Source organism: Suricata suricatta, chromosome 4 (assembly GCF_006229205.1).
Source record: "Suricata suricatta isolate VVHF042 chromosome 4, meerkat_22Aug2017_6uvM2_HiC, whole genome shotgun sequence".
Lineage (NCBI taxonomy): Eukaryota > Metazoa > Chordata > Mammalia > Carnivora > Herpestidae > Suricata > Suricata suricatta.
In genome coordinates, this window is record NC_043703.1 from 90,685,464 (window position 1) to 90,703,075 (window position 17,612).

At 38.3% G+C, this 17,612-nt stretch overlaps 1 protein-coding gene across 1 annotated transcript in view; it reads left to right on the plus strand.

The window, feature by feature from the left end:
* PLEKHH2 (pleckstrin homology, MyTH4 and FERM domain containing H2) overlaps positions 1 to 17,612 on the plus strand; it is a 98,282-nt gene that overhangs the window by 54,993 nt on the left and 25,677 nt on the right. Inside the window, exons 15-19 of the mRNA XM_029936217.1 lie at positions 3,259 to 3,339; positions 7,416 to 7,595; positions 11,279 to 11,387; positions 12,319 to 12,431; positions 17,037 to 17,216. Of these exons, the coding sequence (XP_029792077.1) occupies positions 3,259 to 3,339; positions 7,416 to 7,595; positions 11,279 to 11,387; positions 12,319 to 12,431; positions 17,037 to 17,216 (663 nt within the window). The remainder of the gene's footprint in view (positions 1 to 3,258; positions 3,340 to 7,415; positions 7,596 to 11,278; positions 11,388 to 12,318; positions 12,432 to 17,036; positions 17,217 to 17,612) is intronic.

Below are 17,612 nucleotides of genomic sequence, written 5' to 3' on the forward strand. Positions count from 1 at the left end.
TAGTCACTTTTTTTCTAACATTTTATTATGTTAATTTTCAGTGACCCAGAAAAGTTAGAAGACTGTTTTACAGCGAAAACCCATATTCCCCCCACCTAGATTCTATACGTAACTTTTCTTGCTTTACACATACCTTCAAGGTGATGATTTAAAATTGATGTTTCATTCTGGGCATTTTCAAATGTGTGAACATAGAAGGAATAATAACACGAACCCTCATATATTTATAAACCAATTTTAAGGTATTAACTATGGCTAATGTTATATCAGAAAGCCCCCCATAACCTACCCTCTCTCTTCCCACACTCTTCACTGGATTACCTAAAAGCAAATGAAGGTGAAATGTTATTGAGTGTGTATGTTAGAAGCAGAGAATGCGACACAGTCCCAGGCCTTGGAGCTGGAGGTGTTTTGTGACCAAACCCAGGATCCAAGGTTGGGAGGAAGAGAAGAGAGGCAAGGAGAGAACTGATAAACAGAAATAAAATGGAAGGATCAGGGGACTTCACGTTTGGAAAGAGGTCAAAGAAGAGGAGTAGTGTGAATAAGTAGAGACGGAAGGAGGGGAAGAAGGTTGAGATCAGAGAATAAAATGTCAGTTTCAGAAGTGGAGCAATTTCCAGTGAAGAAAAAAAATCGAGGGTGCAGTGGAGGGGATAGATGGCAAAAACAGGGACAACACAGGTTAGTGGCAATGAAGAGAGCACGAAGCTGTGAGTTAAGGATGTAGAGATGCAGTGAGGAAAGAGGCTAGGGCAAGAGCCTGGGCGCAGTCCCTGGCTCTGCCACTTACCCTTGTGTGACCTTGAAGAGGCTGCTAGCAGGCTCCGTGCCGTACTGTCTTCATCTGTAAAGTGGAGGATAATCATAGTGACAACCTCACAGCGTGTTGGGAGGATGAAATGAAAAAGTTTTTAAATTTTTAATGTTTATTTTTAAGAGAGACAGACAGAATGGGAGCAGGGGAGGGGCAGAGAGAGAAGGAGACACAGAATCTGAAGCAGGTTCCAGGCTCTGAGCTGTCAGCACAGAGCCTGATGTGGGGCTCAAACCCAGGAGAGGTGCAAGATCATGACATGAGCTGAAGTCGATTGCTTAACTGTTTGAGCCACTGAGGCGCCCTGAGGATGAAATGAACTATTCATGTGTATAAAGTGCTTTAGAACAGTGTCTAGAACACCATAAACACTCCCAAAATGCTAGCCATTATTATCACAAGACTTTCACCTACATATGGAAGTCAGCAATGCTGGTGGCAGGATTTACAGTGGAGAAGGCTGCAGGCATGAGCATTTAGGAAAAAAGAGACAACTGTGGTAGCTTATATTTTGTCTGATGACAGAGGCTAAGCATCGTGTCTTCAAAGTTTCAGACAGAACTGATAGGAGGGACCTTTGGTATAGATTCAAGGTAAAAAACGACTCAGTTATTTTATTTGCCAAAGCCCTAGGGATTGGAGGTCGCCTTTAAGCTTTTATGAGGATTCTTCAAGAATAATTGCTTTACTATGAGTTTTCCAGAATAAGTCAGAGTTTTAAGAAATTCTAATATAATCAGACATGCACAGAAAGATAGACTGTGTTTTTAAAACACAATTTTTACAGTGAATTGGCAAAGGTCTTTGTTAACTTGTAGTTCTTCAAAGGTACACACTGTTCTACTTTAAAGATAAATCATTTCAAAAGTATGCTCTCTGCAGCCAGATGAAGTGTAGTTCAGTTTTAATGAGAGGCCTTTCTGGGATTTTGTTTAAAAGAAGAAAGAAAGAAAGAGAGAGGGAGAGAGAGAAAGAGAGAAAGAAAGGGGGGGAGTGAGGGGAGAGAGAGAGGAAGAAAGAAAAATAAAATAAAGAAAGAGAGAGAGAGGAGAAAGAAAGAAAAGAAAAAGAAAGAGAAGAAAGGAAGAAAAAACTGAGTGGCACAAACTATTTAAGACTTACAGGATATTTATCTGTAAATATATGTTTCTATATTTAATTAAAACGAAGTATGTCTTACCAAATGAAATATTTTTTGTTTTTGCTCAAGGGGATTCTAAATCCATCAAACTGTTGGATGGTGGTGTTTGCTTAAACCACAGCCCAAAGTCTGGCTGCATGGGTGGGTTTAAATACCATGTGTTTTACTTCTCCATATTCATAGTGAGGAAGGAAGTGTTTGTTGAGTAACTACAACACGAGCTGTAGATAAATACTAGAGTAGTTTGCTTCTCTCCCATGGTCATCACATCAGCCCAGTAAGGTATACAATAATTCCACGTTATAGACCAAAAGGCTGAATGAGAGGTCAGGCCTGAGGACATCCATGTAGCATGAGGCAGAACTGGAATTGAAGCTTTGGTCCATTTGACCTCAAAAAGCAGCACTCCCCCACTACGGTGACGTGCCTCCTTGTAAACTCTGTCAGAGCAGTTATTTGTTTTCTTCTCAGTGTGTTCCTTTCAGAACAGTCCCCTCCAGCGTAAGTCATTACAAGGGCCCTGGGAAACATGCGTGCCTCCCGCCCCGCCCCTCCTGTCCCTTCCACCGTGCCCTCTCCCCCCACTCGCTCAGTCTCAGACACACCATCCCTAGGCCTTTCCCCCTCTGTCCAATGTTCTTCCCTCAGATGACTGCCCGCCTGGCTCCTCCATCTTCTCCAGGGCTTGACTCGGGGTCAGCAGGGCCTCCCCGGCCCCTTCTCTTAAATCACAAAATGCACAGACCCTAGAGCGGTCTCTGACTATTCAGACTCAAGAGGGAGAATCAGATTCTGTCCCACTCACTTGACATGTTTCCTGACATATTACAGGCAGTACTCAGTATATAATTACAGCTTTTAATATTTTGTATGAATCCTGGAGACGGCATCAAATGTTTTGAAGAGTGGATCTTTAATATTTGGGAAAGCACTAGAATTTTTTTAGGTTTTAATCTTCTTATTTCTAACATTATTAGGGGGTTAACCCAGAGAGCCACAGGATTATTGAAAATCTATGAAATACACTTACTTGTGAAATGAGCATCTTGTTTTATTTGTCTTTGACTTCTCAGCCCTAGAGGTATCATACTTGACATACAGCCAAAATTTGTTGTGTTGAATGGTGAGCACTAAAGCCAGACAAGTACATCTTAAACTGCATTTGGACAATGTAGATGGACTATCACTTAGACCTTGAGCAAACTGGATACATATGCAGTTTCAGGTAGAGTGTAGATACTATACTCCAAGGTGTCAGGGTTCCGAGCTACATTTGTAATTCTTTGAAATATGATTTCAGGTAAAGCATGGCTACTCCAAGAGAGTCTGGTGTACACTTATAGGAAAAACACTGTACTATTTTCGTAGTCAAGAAGATAAGGTAAGTATGTAATTTTAATAAGCTAATTAGAGGCATTTTTTTGTGTATTGTGGCTTCAATTTTCTCTTTCACTCTTCTGTTGCTACCCAAAACTTGAGAGTTTTTGATAAGGTTGAAATCTTGAAAAATTTATTACTGAGGTAACCACATACCTACAAGGGCCTTGATTCTTAACTATAACTCTTGGCAACTTCTGATTAATGTATCTTTGTCTTAGAAGAGAAAAATCTGCCTCATTCTGAGTTGTCAATTTCTTATATTTGCTCAGGTTCTGAATGAAGGGAACAACAAGATAGGAAAGAAAATTTGGGGAAGGAAAATAATCCGGTCCTGTCCCAGGCTCTCAGATCCCTAGATATGACTTACCTATCCATCTTCTACCCGTTTATATCCTTGTATTCATTTTTAAACTCATCTCCTCCCCAAAAGAGCTTGAGTTATCTTCACTTTCAGAGTAAAAAGATGGGAAGGGTGCCAGGGTGGCTCATTTGGTTTAGCATCCAACTCTTGGTTTTAGCTCAGGTCATGAGCTCATGGTTCATGGGATCAAGCCCCACATTAGGCTCTTTGCTTACAGTGTGGAGCCTGCTTGGAATTCTCTCTCTCCCTCTCTCCTTCTATCCCTCTGTCCTTTTCCTGCTCTCTCTCATTCTCTCTCTCTCAAAAATAAATAAATAACATCTTTAAAAAATAATAAAATAATTAAAAACAAGAAAGATGGGACAGCTTTCAAAGGTGAAGTGTATGCCTGGTTATTATTATGGGTACGCCACATCACCTTTGGATTACTGAAACTAAAAATTGAATCAACAGATGCCAAAGTACCTGCATAAATTATCGATGTGAGCCCCACAGAATGGCAGCATGTGGCTGATCTCTGCATCAGTGAGACCAGACTTCTTGGTCCAGAGACCACGTCATGTAGGTCAGTTAGCTACGTCTCCGCTCCGTTCTCAGACTGCCCTCTCGGTTCTAAGCAGCTATATTTAATATGCACGCCGTTATTCCCGGTGTTGCTCGTGGGATGGGAATTAACAAGCTATTAAAAATTATACCTCTGAAGTAATGTAGGAAAATGCTTACATAAGAGGCTAACATGAAATAAGCACAATATGAAATTGTACATTCTGTATCACCCCGACCCAAAGCCCAGAGGCAGCTGGTCCTCAGCTTAGGAGAAAGCTCTGTGACTCTCACATCAGCCCACGCGTTGGACGGCAAGCGTCTCAAGAGAGTGACAACTTCTCCTTCACCCTCATCTCCCACACCTCACGTACATGCTCACAGAGATGGGCTCTAACTGAGAACCCTGGAGGGAAGGGGACCCTGACAGAGATGGTTTCCAACTTCCGTTCTGCAGTTACGGGGAGATATTAGGAGTGGAGGGCTGGGATGCTGAGTTTATAATTCTCAGGTTGGCACATCTCTGTAAAAATATGTATAGCAGATGATCAGAAAAAACTGTATCCAATGTCGAGTAATTATCTATGATGGTAGAATTTATGGATGATTTTTTACATTCTCTTTCCCGATACCTTTCTATACTTCCCATAATAAGCATGTGTTTTCAAAATAGAAATTTATATATATTTTGTTAAAAGAGAATTTAAATATTCTCACTAGTAAGTAATAATAACGTAGGGGCGCTTGGATGGCTCAGTCGATTGGGTGTCTGACTGACTTCAGCTAGTGTCATGATCTCACAGTTTGTGAATTCGAGCCCCACATCAGTCTCTGTGCTGACAGCTCAGAGCCTGGAGCCTGCTTTGGATTCTGTGTCTCCCTTTCTCTCTGCCACTTACCCACTCACTCTCTGTCTCTCTCTCTCTGTCTCAAGAATAAACGTTAAAAAAATTTTTTAAAATAATATAATAAAAGTGGATAGCATTGGTCACAGAAGAAACAAGTCAGAAGAATGTAGGTGGATGAGTAGAAATCCATTGTAATCACTAGACAAGTATTGAGAATGCTTATGAGTCCATACAAACCTACTTCATTGTGTGCTGGAGATGTTTCAGAAACAATTTGTTTTTTTAATTTTTTAAGGTTTTATTTATTTTTGAGAGAGAGAGAGACAGAGACAGAGAGAGACAGAGACAGTGTGAGCAGCGGCGGGTCAGAGAGAGAGGGTGATACAGAATATGAAGCAGGCTCCAGGCTCTGAGCTAGCTGTCAGCACAGAGCCTGACACGGGGCTCGAACCCATGAACCATGAGACCATGACCTGAGCCGAAGTCAGATGCTTAACTGACTGATCCACCCAGGCACACCAGAAACAATCTTTTTAATCCGGATCAATGTCTTCTTTTATTCAGTCAAAATATTTAAAAGCACTAGGTCTATTTACTATTTATGGAAGCTTGGTGAATCCTTTGGTAAAATGAATAATCATCTTTAAATACTGGGATGGATGAAACCTTGATTTTCATATGATGGGATATGTCTAAAGCACACAATTAGGACAGGATTGCCATATATTATCACAGTGGAATTAGTTTTCTTTTTCCTGTTTTTAAAACTTTCTACTTATCATTACAAATATTTTGCTATAAATGTATAATAAATATATTTAATAAATAAAATTGTATTTATTAAATGAGTTAAAAATAGTATTTGTTATTTATTTATTTGGCTTTTCTCTTACTGCCTTTCTTTTTCTGAAAGTGTAGGGAAGTTAGTTTTGCATTTTTCCTTCAGAAGTAAATTTTCTTCATTCAGTGCCCAGACTTGTGCTTTGCACAGAGTAACCACTGAGAAAATAGTTACTAATTTAATGAGAAGTCAGTTTCTCATGAAGGACAACACATTTAATGAAATGAATTAAGTTTTTACTATTAAGCAGCTATTAGGCAGATAATACTTCAGTTAAGATAAGATAGCCAGGTAAGACCTCACTGAGAAGCTAATGTTTTAATTAGGTTCTGAAGGAAGTAAAAGAGCAGCCATCTGGATATATGAGGCAATAACATGCCAGGCAGAGGGAATAGTAAGTGCAAAGGCCCTGAGGCAGGAGCATGCCTGGTGTGTTTGAGGAATAGTGAGATGGTCAATGCTGATGCCAAGGTCAGGACCTAAACAACTGGGAAGATAAAGTTGCCAACAACTTAGAAAAGACTGGGAAGAGCAGGCTGTCTGAGATGCTCTTAGAGGGCTAAGTAGAGATAGTGAATCTGTAGTTTTAAATATGAGAGCAGCTCATTATGCTGCAACGAAAGCCAGGAGCTTGGACGAGATCACCTGGAGAGTGAGTGCAGGTGGGAAGAGAGCCCCACACTGAGCCCTGGGCCTGAGCATGAGGATGGAGATCGGGAGATACCCCTGGGTTAGAGTGAACATTTTCAGACTGCATTTGCAAACCTGGTAACATATTTTCGAAGCTGCAAATCTGAAGCAGACCGTGTATTTTCCTGGAATAGATGTACTTAATTAAAACAAAAGTTTTAAAACAAATATGCTAAATATTCAACACAGCACATAAGGCGGCGCTTGTCAATAAAAGTAGGTAGAATTTAATGTAAATCAGTTTTAGGAAGTTTTTCTTACTCAAAGTAAGAGGGAAGAAATCATGGCTCTGCTCTGATAGATTCCATATGTTAATAAATATCCCCATAACGCATTGGGTTTAAGATGATGGTTAATCACACTTCTTTGTATCAGCTGCCTAACCTTGTCACTTCTCCTATGAAGAGCATTGAAACTTTGACTACACTTGTCCTTTTGATCCAGTACCTTAATAACATCAATTATGTGGGGGAAGAGTCAAATGAATATTTTGACTGAGTTACATAATTGCTTGATTAGGTAATGGGTCATTTCAGTGTAATGAATAATCCGAACCTCTGTACAGAAGTAGCTTCTTGTCTACTATTTAAACTGTTCTTTTATATCATAATTGGGTATTTTACTTGTGACCACCACTTCTGTAACAATGTAGGTTACCCAATTGCCGTTGGCCATTCATTGGGAAAAAAAAAAAAGGTATACTTTTAAAGGTAAGAATGAAAAGGACTATGAAAAATTTTGGTAGGAAAATACCTAGAAAGTGCCTTCCTCAAAATTATTAACATTTCCTTTAGTTTCCTTTAGGTCAGATCAAACTCTGGGAAGCTAAAGTTGAAGAGGTTGACAGATCCTGTGATTCAGATGAAGACTATGAAGCCAGTGGGCGAAGTCTGTTATCCACACATTACACCATCGTGATCCATCCCAAAGACCAAGGTCCCACTTACCTCCTAATCGGATCCAAGCATGAAAAGGTACCTAAGGACTTACTGGTTGATTTTTGAATGAAATACATTGATGTCATTAAGAACTGGTAATAATTTTCAAATCCATTTTGTGGACAAAGAAGAGAACTTGTCAGACTTTCAAGCTTTATTTACAGAGATTCTTCATGTCCCTGGAAATGAGCCTTGTTCAAATGTGTCATTTCTCCATCCTCTCCTTAAAAGTAATCTCAGGGCTGAAATTAGTACATTTACTTTAGTTAGATCAAAATGTGGATCTCTCAGACTGAATATTTCAGGGTGACTCTAAGGCCTCCCCTTATATTTTTGACTCATTTTCAACAAAATTTTGGTTTAGATACAATTAGAAATGAATTATTATGTGTATTATATGTATATGTAATAAGCAAATAGCATAAAATTTAACATAAAATAAAGGGCACCTGGATGGCTCAATCAGTTGAACTCTTGGTTTTGGTTCAGGTCGCGATCCCAGGGTCATTGGATAGAGCCCCATACCCAGCTCTTTGCTAAGCATGCAGCCTGCTTGAGATTCATTCTCATTCTCTCTCTCTCTCTCTCTCTCTCTCTCTCTCTCTTTCCCTCTGCCCCTCTCCTCCATTCATGCTCTCTTTCTCTCAAAAAACAGTTAATATAATACAAAATTAAAATATAAAAATTATAAGATAAAAGAGGCATTTCAGATTAATGGGGAGGTAATGGATTATTCAGTAAATAATATGGTATGCTCATTATATATTGAGGAAATCAGCTCTTTAGAAAAACATTAGTTTAGTTTGTCATCTCACACATATAGCAGAATCATTTCCAAATGAATTTAAAGAACTAAATGAAATTATTTTTTCAAAGAGCCTTTATCTGATCTCTGAATAGAAAGTACTTTCTGAAAGAAACCTAACAATGTAAGAAATCACAATAGAAATGGTTGATAGACTTAACTACAAAAATTGAAATACTTGTCTATATCAAACAAAATCACAAACATAACCAAAAGAACAATACAAAAAATAAAATATTTCATGGATGGCTACTATATTTTTAACATATAAACAACTTTTATAAATTATTTCTTTTTTAATGTTTATTTATTTTTGAGAGAAGGAGAGAGAGAGAGCATGTGCACAAATAGGGGAGGGGCAGAGACAGAAAGGGAGAGAGAATCCAAAGCAGGCTCCAACTGTCAATGCAGAGCCCGACATAGGGCTTAAACTCATGAACACATGAGCTCATGACCTGAGCGGAGATCAAGAGTCAGACACTTAACCGACTGAGCCACCTAGGCGCCCCTGTTAATGGACATTTACGTTGCTTCCATGTCTTGGCTATTGTGAATAATACCAGAGAAAAGGTGTGAGTACACATATCTCTTCATGATCCTGATATCAATTTGTTTATTTATACCCAGAAGTAGAAATGCTGGATTATATGGTAATTCTTTTTAGTTTTTTGAGGACCATCCATACTATTTTCCATAATGGCTGTACCAATTAGCATTCCCACTAGCAGTGGATAAGTGTTCCCTTTTCTCCACATCCTCTCCACCATTTGTTATCTTTTTTTTAAATGTTTTTGTTTATTTTTGAGAGAGAGAGAGAGAGAGAGAAAGAGAGAGAGAGAGAGAGAGAGAGAGCGAGAGCAGGGGAGGGTCAGAGAGAGAGGGAGACACAGAATCGAAGACAGGCTCCAGGCTCTGAGCTAGCTGTCAGCACAGAGTCTGACATGGGGCTGAAACCCATGAACCTGAGCCGAAGTAGGACACTTAACCGATTGAGCCACCCAGGCTCCCCATTTTTTTTTTAAATATATATAAAAGACATTCTAATGAGTGCAGGTTGATATCTTATTATGGTTTTGATTTGTATTTCCTCAATGATTAGTGACGTTGAACACTTTCTCATGGATCTGTTGGTCATTTGTATGTCTTCTTTGGATAAATGTCTATTTGTTTCCTTTACCCATTTTTTAATTGGGTTGTTTGTTTTTTATACTGTTGAGTTATAGGAGTTCCTTATATATTTTGGATATTAACCCTTTATCAGATAAATGGTTTGCAAATGTTTTCTCCCATTTCAGAGGTTTTCTTTTCATTCTGTTGATTGTTTCCTTTACTGTAAAGAAGCTTTTTCATTTGGTCTAATCACACTTGTCTATTTTTGCTTTTGTTGCCTATACTTTTGGTATCATGTCTAAGCAATCATCAGCAAGGCCAGTGCCCAGAAGCTTTGTCCCTATGTTTTCTTCTAGGACTTTTGTGGTTTTGGGTCTTATGTTTAAGTCTTTATTCCACTTTGAGTTGAGTTTTGTGTTTGGTATAAGATAAGGGACCAATTTCACTCTTCTGCATGTGGATATTCAGTTTTTCCAACCCCATTTATTGAAGAGACTATTCTTTCCCCCATTGTGTATTTTTGGCCTCTTGCCAGAGGTCATTGACCATATACTCATGGGTTTATTTCCAGGCTTTCTGTTCTGTTCCACTGGCCTATATGTGTATTTTTATGCCAGTTCCATGCTGTTTTGATTACTGTAGCTTTGTAATGAATTTTGAATCAGGACGTCTGATACTTCCAGCTTTGTTCTTCTTGCTCAAAATTGCTTTGGCTATGTAGAGTCTTTTGTGACTCCTTAGGATTGGTTTTCCTCTTTCTGTACAAAAAGTCTATTGGGATTTTGATAGGAATTATACTGAATCTGGAGGTTAGGGAGTATGGACATGTTAGCAATATTAATTCTTCCAGTCCATGAACACTAGATGTCTTTCCATTTATTTGTGTCTGCTTTAATTTCTTTCATCAGTGTTTTATAGTTTTTGGTGCACAAGTCTTTCACCTAGTTGATTAAGTATATTCCTAAATATTTTATTCTTTTTGATGCCATAGCAAATGAGATTATTCTCTTGGCTGTTAGTGTATAGAAATGCAACGGACTTGTGTATATTGACTTTGTATCCTGCAACTTTGCTGAATTGACATACTAGTTCTAACAATGTTTTTTTGTGGACTTTTCAGGGTTTTCTATGTGTCAGATCATATCATCTGCAAACAGATAATTTTACTTCTTCCTTCCCAATTTGGATGCCTTTTATTTCTTTTTCTTACCCTATTACTCTAGCTAGGACTTCCAGTGCTATATTGAATAGAAGTAGCAAGAGTGGGCATCCTTGCTTTGTTCCAGATCTTAGAGGAAAAACTTTCAGTTTCACCATTGAGTGTCATATTAGCTGTGGGCTTTTCTAGTATGGCCTTTACTGTGTTGAGGTAAGTTCCTTCTGGGCATTGTTTTCTTCTTTAAATTTTCTGGATTTCCCAAGTATTTTTTATGTGTTATTCATACGTATTGTGAGGCAGACTTTCAATTTGATAGACTTATTGTGTTTCTTAAAAGAAAATGAACTGGTTATATTTATTCTAGTCTTTTAACATCATACTAACTTACTTAATTTTATCATGGTTTTATAAGAAACTTCTATAGAAAACAATAAAAATGTGAACAATGGAAAAAGGTACTATGCACGTAATTCAAGTGAGCCTGCTTCAGAACTGTTTGACTATGTGGCTTTTGGCTATTATTTAAAAATTAAAGAATTTTTCATTGTCAAAGCTTTTTATGGTTTATGCAAGTTATTTTTTTCCTTTAAGTCATCAAAAATTATATCTTAGTTAACATCTCTATTAATGTATTTTGATTTTAAGGACACTTGGCTTTATCATTTGACTGTTGCAGCAGGAAGTAACAATGTAAATGTTGGATCTGAATTTGAACAACTGGTTTGCAAACTGCTCAATATTGAAGGAGAACCTTGTAAGTTTACAGCATATAAGGCTCTATCATTTATAAAACAGACCCCTTAGCCTAATGGAGTTTTCACTTTGTGAGTTCCTGTCTCCCTGCATCCCTGCAATCTAGTCATCTTTTCATTGGCTTTGTCTGTCATCGGCCAAGATTCTCACTGGTTCTTATGCTCCAGGGACACCATCACTCCCCAATATGCCATGTCTTGTAACCTTTCTACCTTTGCTCACATTATTCCTTCTGCCTGAAACTCTCCCCTTCCTTCACATTTCTCACTAACCTGAAAACCTCCCACCGACCCCAGGAGCTCCCCTCATTAATTAGCAAGCCCACTTCACATCAGCGTCTCACTCATAAAAGGTACTGAATGAATGTTAAAACTATATCCCAATGCACTTTGCATTTAACCTTTTTATAACACTTATTGCTTTGCATTGAGATTAATTTTTACAGCTCAGGTATCCCCATTGGGAATCTAGATTCGATGCTATGCTTTATATAATACAGAGATTATATTTTACTTGCAATATCTAGCATAAGAATTTAATAAATGTTGATTTTAGGAATGTCTTCAAGTTTCTGTTTATCTTTCTGTCTCCTTCTACTTTGGCTTCTCCTCTCTGTCTCTTTCCAGCTCCTTCTCAGAGTCATTTCCCTAGCCAGGTCACTGATCCTTAGCACATTTCAGGTGTGTAATAGTGCCCTGGTAGCCTAGAATATTAAGACCAAACTCTCCTAGATTTAGTTTATCCAAAACAGAAACATGAGAATCCCAATGACCTGGAAACTAAAATAAAACAATGTTACCAAAGATTTTTCACAACCTGTATGACTTAAAGCTGTGAGCCAGGCCTGAATAAGCTAATTTAAAGGGCTAGTTAATGGGAGGCCAAAATAAGTGATTCTTCTGTTTTCTGTCCACATTTTATTATGTATGTAGCCTCTCAGATATGGAGACACCCTACTTTGTGTCACAGCAAAGAAGGAATCATTTCCCCACTGACAACCCTACCCTCTGAAGCTCTACAGACAGAAGCTATTAAATTATTTAAGGTAAAACTTTGTATGGGCTTATATGTTGCTAAAATTTTAATTGGAAAAAATAAAAATAAATAATTTTGGTTGTAAGTTTTCACTCTTAAAAATTCAAAACTTCATCTCATTAAGAAAATCTTCTGAAATAAAATTAGGTGAATTTAATCTGCTTTCTGAATGAGGATTTGGGATTTACTGAAATAAACTATAAATGGTTTGGGCAGTGGGAAACAATGTCAGAAGAATCATTTCCTCTTCCACACCTCAAAAGGTGGGATTTCTCATATCGTACCTTCTTCAGTATTGGAGAGGGTTCAACATCCTTCTTCTCCAGTGCTATTCTCGAATTCTTATTACTCAACTTATTTTAGAAATCCCTGAACATTTGAGGGGGTGCCTGGGTGGCTCAATCGGTTGAATATCTGACTCTTGATTTTCTCTCAGGTCGTGATCCCACAGTTATGGGATTGAGCCCCAAGTCCGACCCCTCACTAAACATGGAGCCTACTTAAGATTCTCTCTCCCTCTCTCTCTGCCCCTCTTCCCTGCTCACTTACTTTCTCTCTCTCAGTACATACATGCATACATACATACATACATACATAAATGAAGTGTTTAAAAAAAGAAATCCCTAATCACTTGAAATTTGCCATTCAACTATATCGCTCTTTATCCCCTCATCTCTCACTCACTTTCTGGTAACTCTTCAGATTTCATTAAGGATGGTGAATGACTTCATTATCACTTCACTCACCAATGCCATGGACTTAAGATTCCTGACCTTCTTTCTTAATGCCACCTGTAGTTACCTTCATCTACCCATTCTCTGACCCCACCAGTCCTTACAAGTACACCACTTCTAAAAGCTTCAATTCGAATATCGCTTTCTATAATCATAATTTCTTAGCCTATAAGCTCTCTTATTTTCTTATTCTTCCATTTTTTATCCTAAGACCTTTGTTTTGAGTCATTTCTTTTCTTTGAGATCAAAGAAGAGCATGGGAACCATCTCTTCACTTTTCTCCTTTCCTTATCCAGTCTGGATGGCTTTCATTAATATTTATAGTTCTTTGGGACCCATAATTCCATGCATTCTTCAGCCAAATGCCAACATAGATCATTGCTGGTGTCCTGTCCATTTCCACATTGATTGCGTGCACATGGCTAGAAACCATCAAACACCATGTGTGAACTAGAGTCAATATAAATCCATGGTCTTCACCCTTAGAGCTGACTCCCTCTTCTTTTGCTTGTCTTGTGTCTCACACACACACACCCTCCAATGCCCTACTCAGTAATGTTCTTCATAATAAACTTTTATTTCTTCTTCTTTTTTTTTAATATTTTATTTATTTTTGAGAGACAGAGAGAGAGACAGTGTGATCAGAGGAGGGGCAGAGAGAAAGAGAGGAAGACAGAATCTGAGGCAGGCTCCAGGCTCTGAGCTGTCAGCACAGAGCCTGATGTGGGGTTCAAACCCACAAACTGAGATCATGACCTGAGCTAAAGTCAGATACTTAACTGACTGAGCCACCCAGGTGACCCAACAAACTTCTATTTCATTGAGAAGATTAGAGGGCATCAAACATGAACATCTCAAATCACTCTCCCTGACATTTTTTTAGTTTTTAATGTTTATTTATTTTTAGGGAGAGAGAGACACACAGAGCATGAGGAGGGGAGGGACAGAGAGAAAGGGAGACACAGAATCCGAAGTCAGCTCCAGGCTCTGAGCTGTCAGCACAGAACCCAATGTAGGGCTCAAACTCATGGATCATGAGATCATGACCTGAGCCAAAGTTGGATGCTTAACTGACTGAGCCACCCAGATTCTCTGCTAACAGACATTCTTTAGTTTATTTTCTCCTTTCCTCAAGTCTCAGAATCTCATGCACCTTCATGGATGACGGTCTTAATTCCACATCATGACCTTAGTAGTTCATTTTGCCCTAGTTTCTTAAGGTCTCAATTTTTGTCTTTCATTTGGCTTCTTCTTGCCTATATTCTCCCCATCTCAAAAAAATCGTGTTTGTTAGATAACAAAATTATTATTATTTTGGGGGTATGATATGATATGGTGATTATGGGAAAGAAGCCTTTATCAATTGGAGATCTATACTGAAGTATTTTTTAAGTTTACTTAGTTGTTTTGAGAGAGAGAAAGAGTGTATATGAGCTGAGAGGGGGCAGAGAGCGAGAGAGCGAGAGAGAGAGAGAATCTCAAGCAGGCTCTGTGCTTTCAAACCAGAACCTAACATGGGGCTTGAACTCACAAACCCATGAGATCATGACTTGAGCTGAACTCCAGAGTCAGATGCTTAACCAACTGAGCCACTCAGTCACCTACATATGGAAGTATTTATTGATAAAAATAACATGATACTCCAGAGAAAAGGTAGAAGGGAATTATACTATTCTTTTTACTTTTACTCATGTTTTAAAATTACCATAATAGAATGTTTTGTTTATTTTTTTAATTTTATTTATTTATTTTGAGAGACAGCATGCACATGAGCATGAACTGGGGAGAGGCAGAAGGAGGGTGACAGAGAATCCCAAGAGTCTCGATGCTGTCAGCATGGAACCCCAATGTGGGGCTCGGTCTCACAAGTGTGAGATCATCACCTGACCCAAAATCAAGTCAGTCACTTAACAGACTGAGCACCCAGGTGCCCCTGGAACATCTTAATCCTCCTGTAGGGCCTCCTAGGTGGCTCAGTCATTTGAGCAGCTGACTCTTGATTTCAGCTCAGGTTGTGATCCCAGAGTCGCAAAATCGAGCCCTGTGTAGGGCTCCACACTCAGCATGGAGCCTGCTTAAGAGTCTTTCTCTCTCTCCCTATGTCCCTCCTCCCCACTCATGCTCGCTCTCTCTAAAATTAAAAATATATGTATATATCCTTCTGTGGAATACACAAACACTTCAGTGAGGAAAAACTCCATACAAATATGTTTGAAAATCTGGATGAAGTAATGAACTTTATCACAAAGTATAAATGGCCTAAGTTGAATGGAGAATGAAATATAATAGATGAATTTGCCAGAATAGATCATGTCAATCCTGTTCAAACTGTCCCAAAGCATAGAAAAGGAAGAAAACTTCCCCAATTCTCATGTTTTCTTTTACTTTTTGTTTTGGGAAATCTCAAACATATATAACAGTAGAGAAAATATTATGAAAATATTCCAAGGGACTTGGCACCCAGGTCCGCAGTTGTCCACACATGGCTGGTTTTGTTTTCTTCTCCAACATTGGGTTACTCTGAAGCAATTCTCAGTCACCTGATTCTTTTTGTGAAGTGAGTTTTACTTTGTACCAAACCCCAGAACAGAGCATTTTCTGCAAAAACTAATAAAATCTTAGTAAACAGAAACCAGCATCCCTAATGGAGGCTATTACTAGTATTTATTATCAGGCAGGCAGGCAGCTCCAAAGATGCCGAAAGGCGTTTGACAAATTCAACATTCATAAAATAATGATAGATACTTCCTTAACATGATGAAATTTAATGGTGGAAATCTTTTTTTCATTGAGTATTTCGTGTAATTCTCGGGCAGCAGTGCTTTAGATTAGAGAGTAAATTGATTTGATTTTATTCTGTTCTCAGAAGAGGTAAAGACTACCTACTATATAACAACGCAATAGTTAAAGCCAACCATTGGTGTTTATGAACACTTCCCTTTAACCCTTAATATGTATTATATTTATTTAATCATATTTTCAATGTATTAATTCATGAAACATTTACTGTGTCACCCTACACTGTGTAGAGAATACAAAGATAAATAAGACACGGTTACTGTTCATATGAATTTTATAGTCTGGTGGTGACAGATGATTAATGTTCTGTATACTTTTTAAATGAATGCATATTCTGCTCTTGGGTAGAATTTTCTATAAATGTCAATTAGGTCAAGTTGGTTAATAGTGTTGTTCAAGTTTCTATATCTTTAATGATTTTTCTATCCACTGTTCTCTCCATTATTAAGAAAGGGATATTGAAATCTCCACCTATAATTGTGGAATTAGCTGCTTTCTCTTGCAATCCTGTCAGGTTTTGCTCCACATATGTGGAAGCTGTGTTATTAAGTACGTAAATGTATGGGACTGTCATGTTCTCTTGCAGGACTGACCCCCATTATCATTATGAAATGACCCTCATTATCTCTGCAGAATTCCTTGCTCTGAATTCTACTGTATCTGATTTGTTTTTGTGGGGTTTTTTTGCGCTTTGATATTCATGCAGCCACTCTAGATTTCTTTGGTTAGTGTTACCATAATATATCTCATTCCATACTTTTAAACAAAAACTGTTGCTATGAAGAGAATCGATATGAGGTGCCTGGGTAGCTCAGCCAGTTAAGCATCGACTTCAGCTCAGGTCATGATCTCACGGTTCATGGGTTCAAGCCCCACATCGGGCTCTGTGCTGACAGCTCGGAGCCTGGAGCCTGCTTTGGATTCTGTGTCTCCCTCTCTCTCTGGCCTTCCCCCACTTGTGCTCTGTCTCTCAAAAATAAATAAATGTAAAAAAAATTTTTAAGAGAATCAATATAATTCATGCAGAATAAATCTAATCATGTCTCACCTTGAATACGTCTTTTTTTTTTGGTTAAATTCAGACATGCCAGCTTTTCATAAATGCAGCCGTTGACTCGCCTGCGATTGATTACCACATATCTCTAGCCCAGAGTGCTTTGCAAATCTGTCTGACGCACCCTGAGCTACAGAATGAAATTTGCTGTCAGCTCATTAAACAGACAAGACGGAGACAGCCTCAGAATCAACCAGGACCGCTGCAGGTATGCATCAATAGATATACATGCAATTTGAAATGATGCTGTCTTCCTCACCATAAGAATGATACATAGTCAATATAGACATGTGAAACATACAAAACTTATGAAAAAGAAAAATAGCTATTAATATTTGATGTATATTCTTTCCGTTTATATGTTTATCTGCACACTCAGTTTTTCACATTACTAAAGTTGCAGCGTGCACTACTTTTGTAAAACCGTAGAATGTAGTCATTTCCCTGATATCCTTCCACATTCTTCAAAAACATTAATGGTGCATTGATATCAATTACTACACATTTGGGTTTTTCCAGTCATTTTTCTTATAACACATACCCCTACAGTAGACAACTTTGAACCTAGACCCTGTGTAAAAGTCCACCGAATTTCTTTGAATCC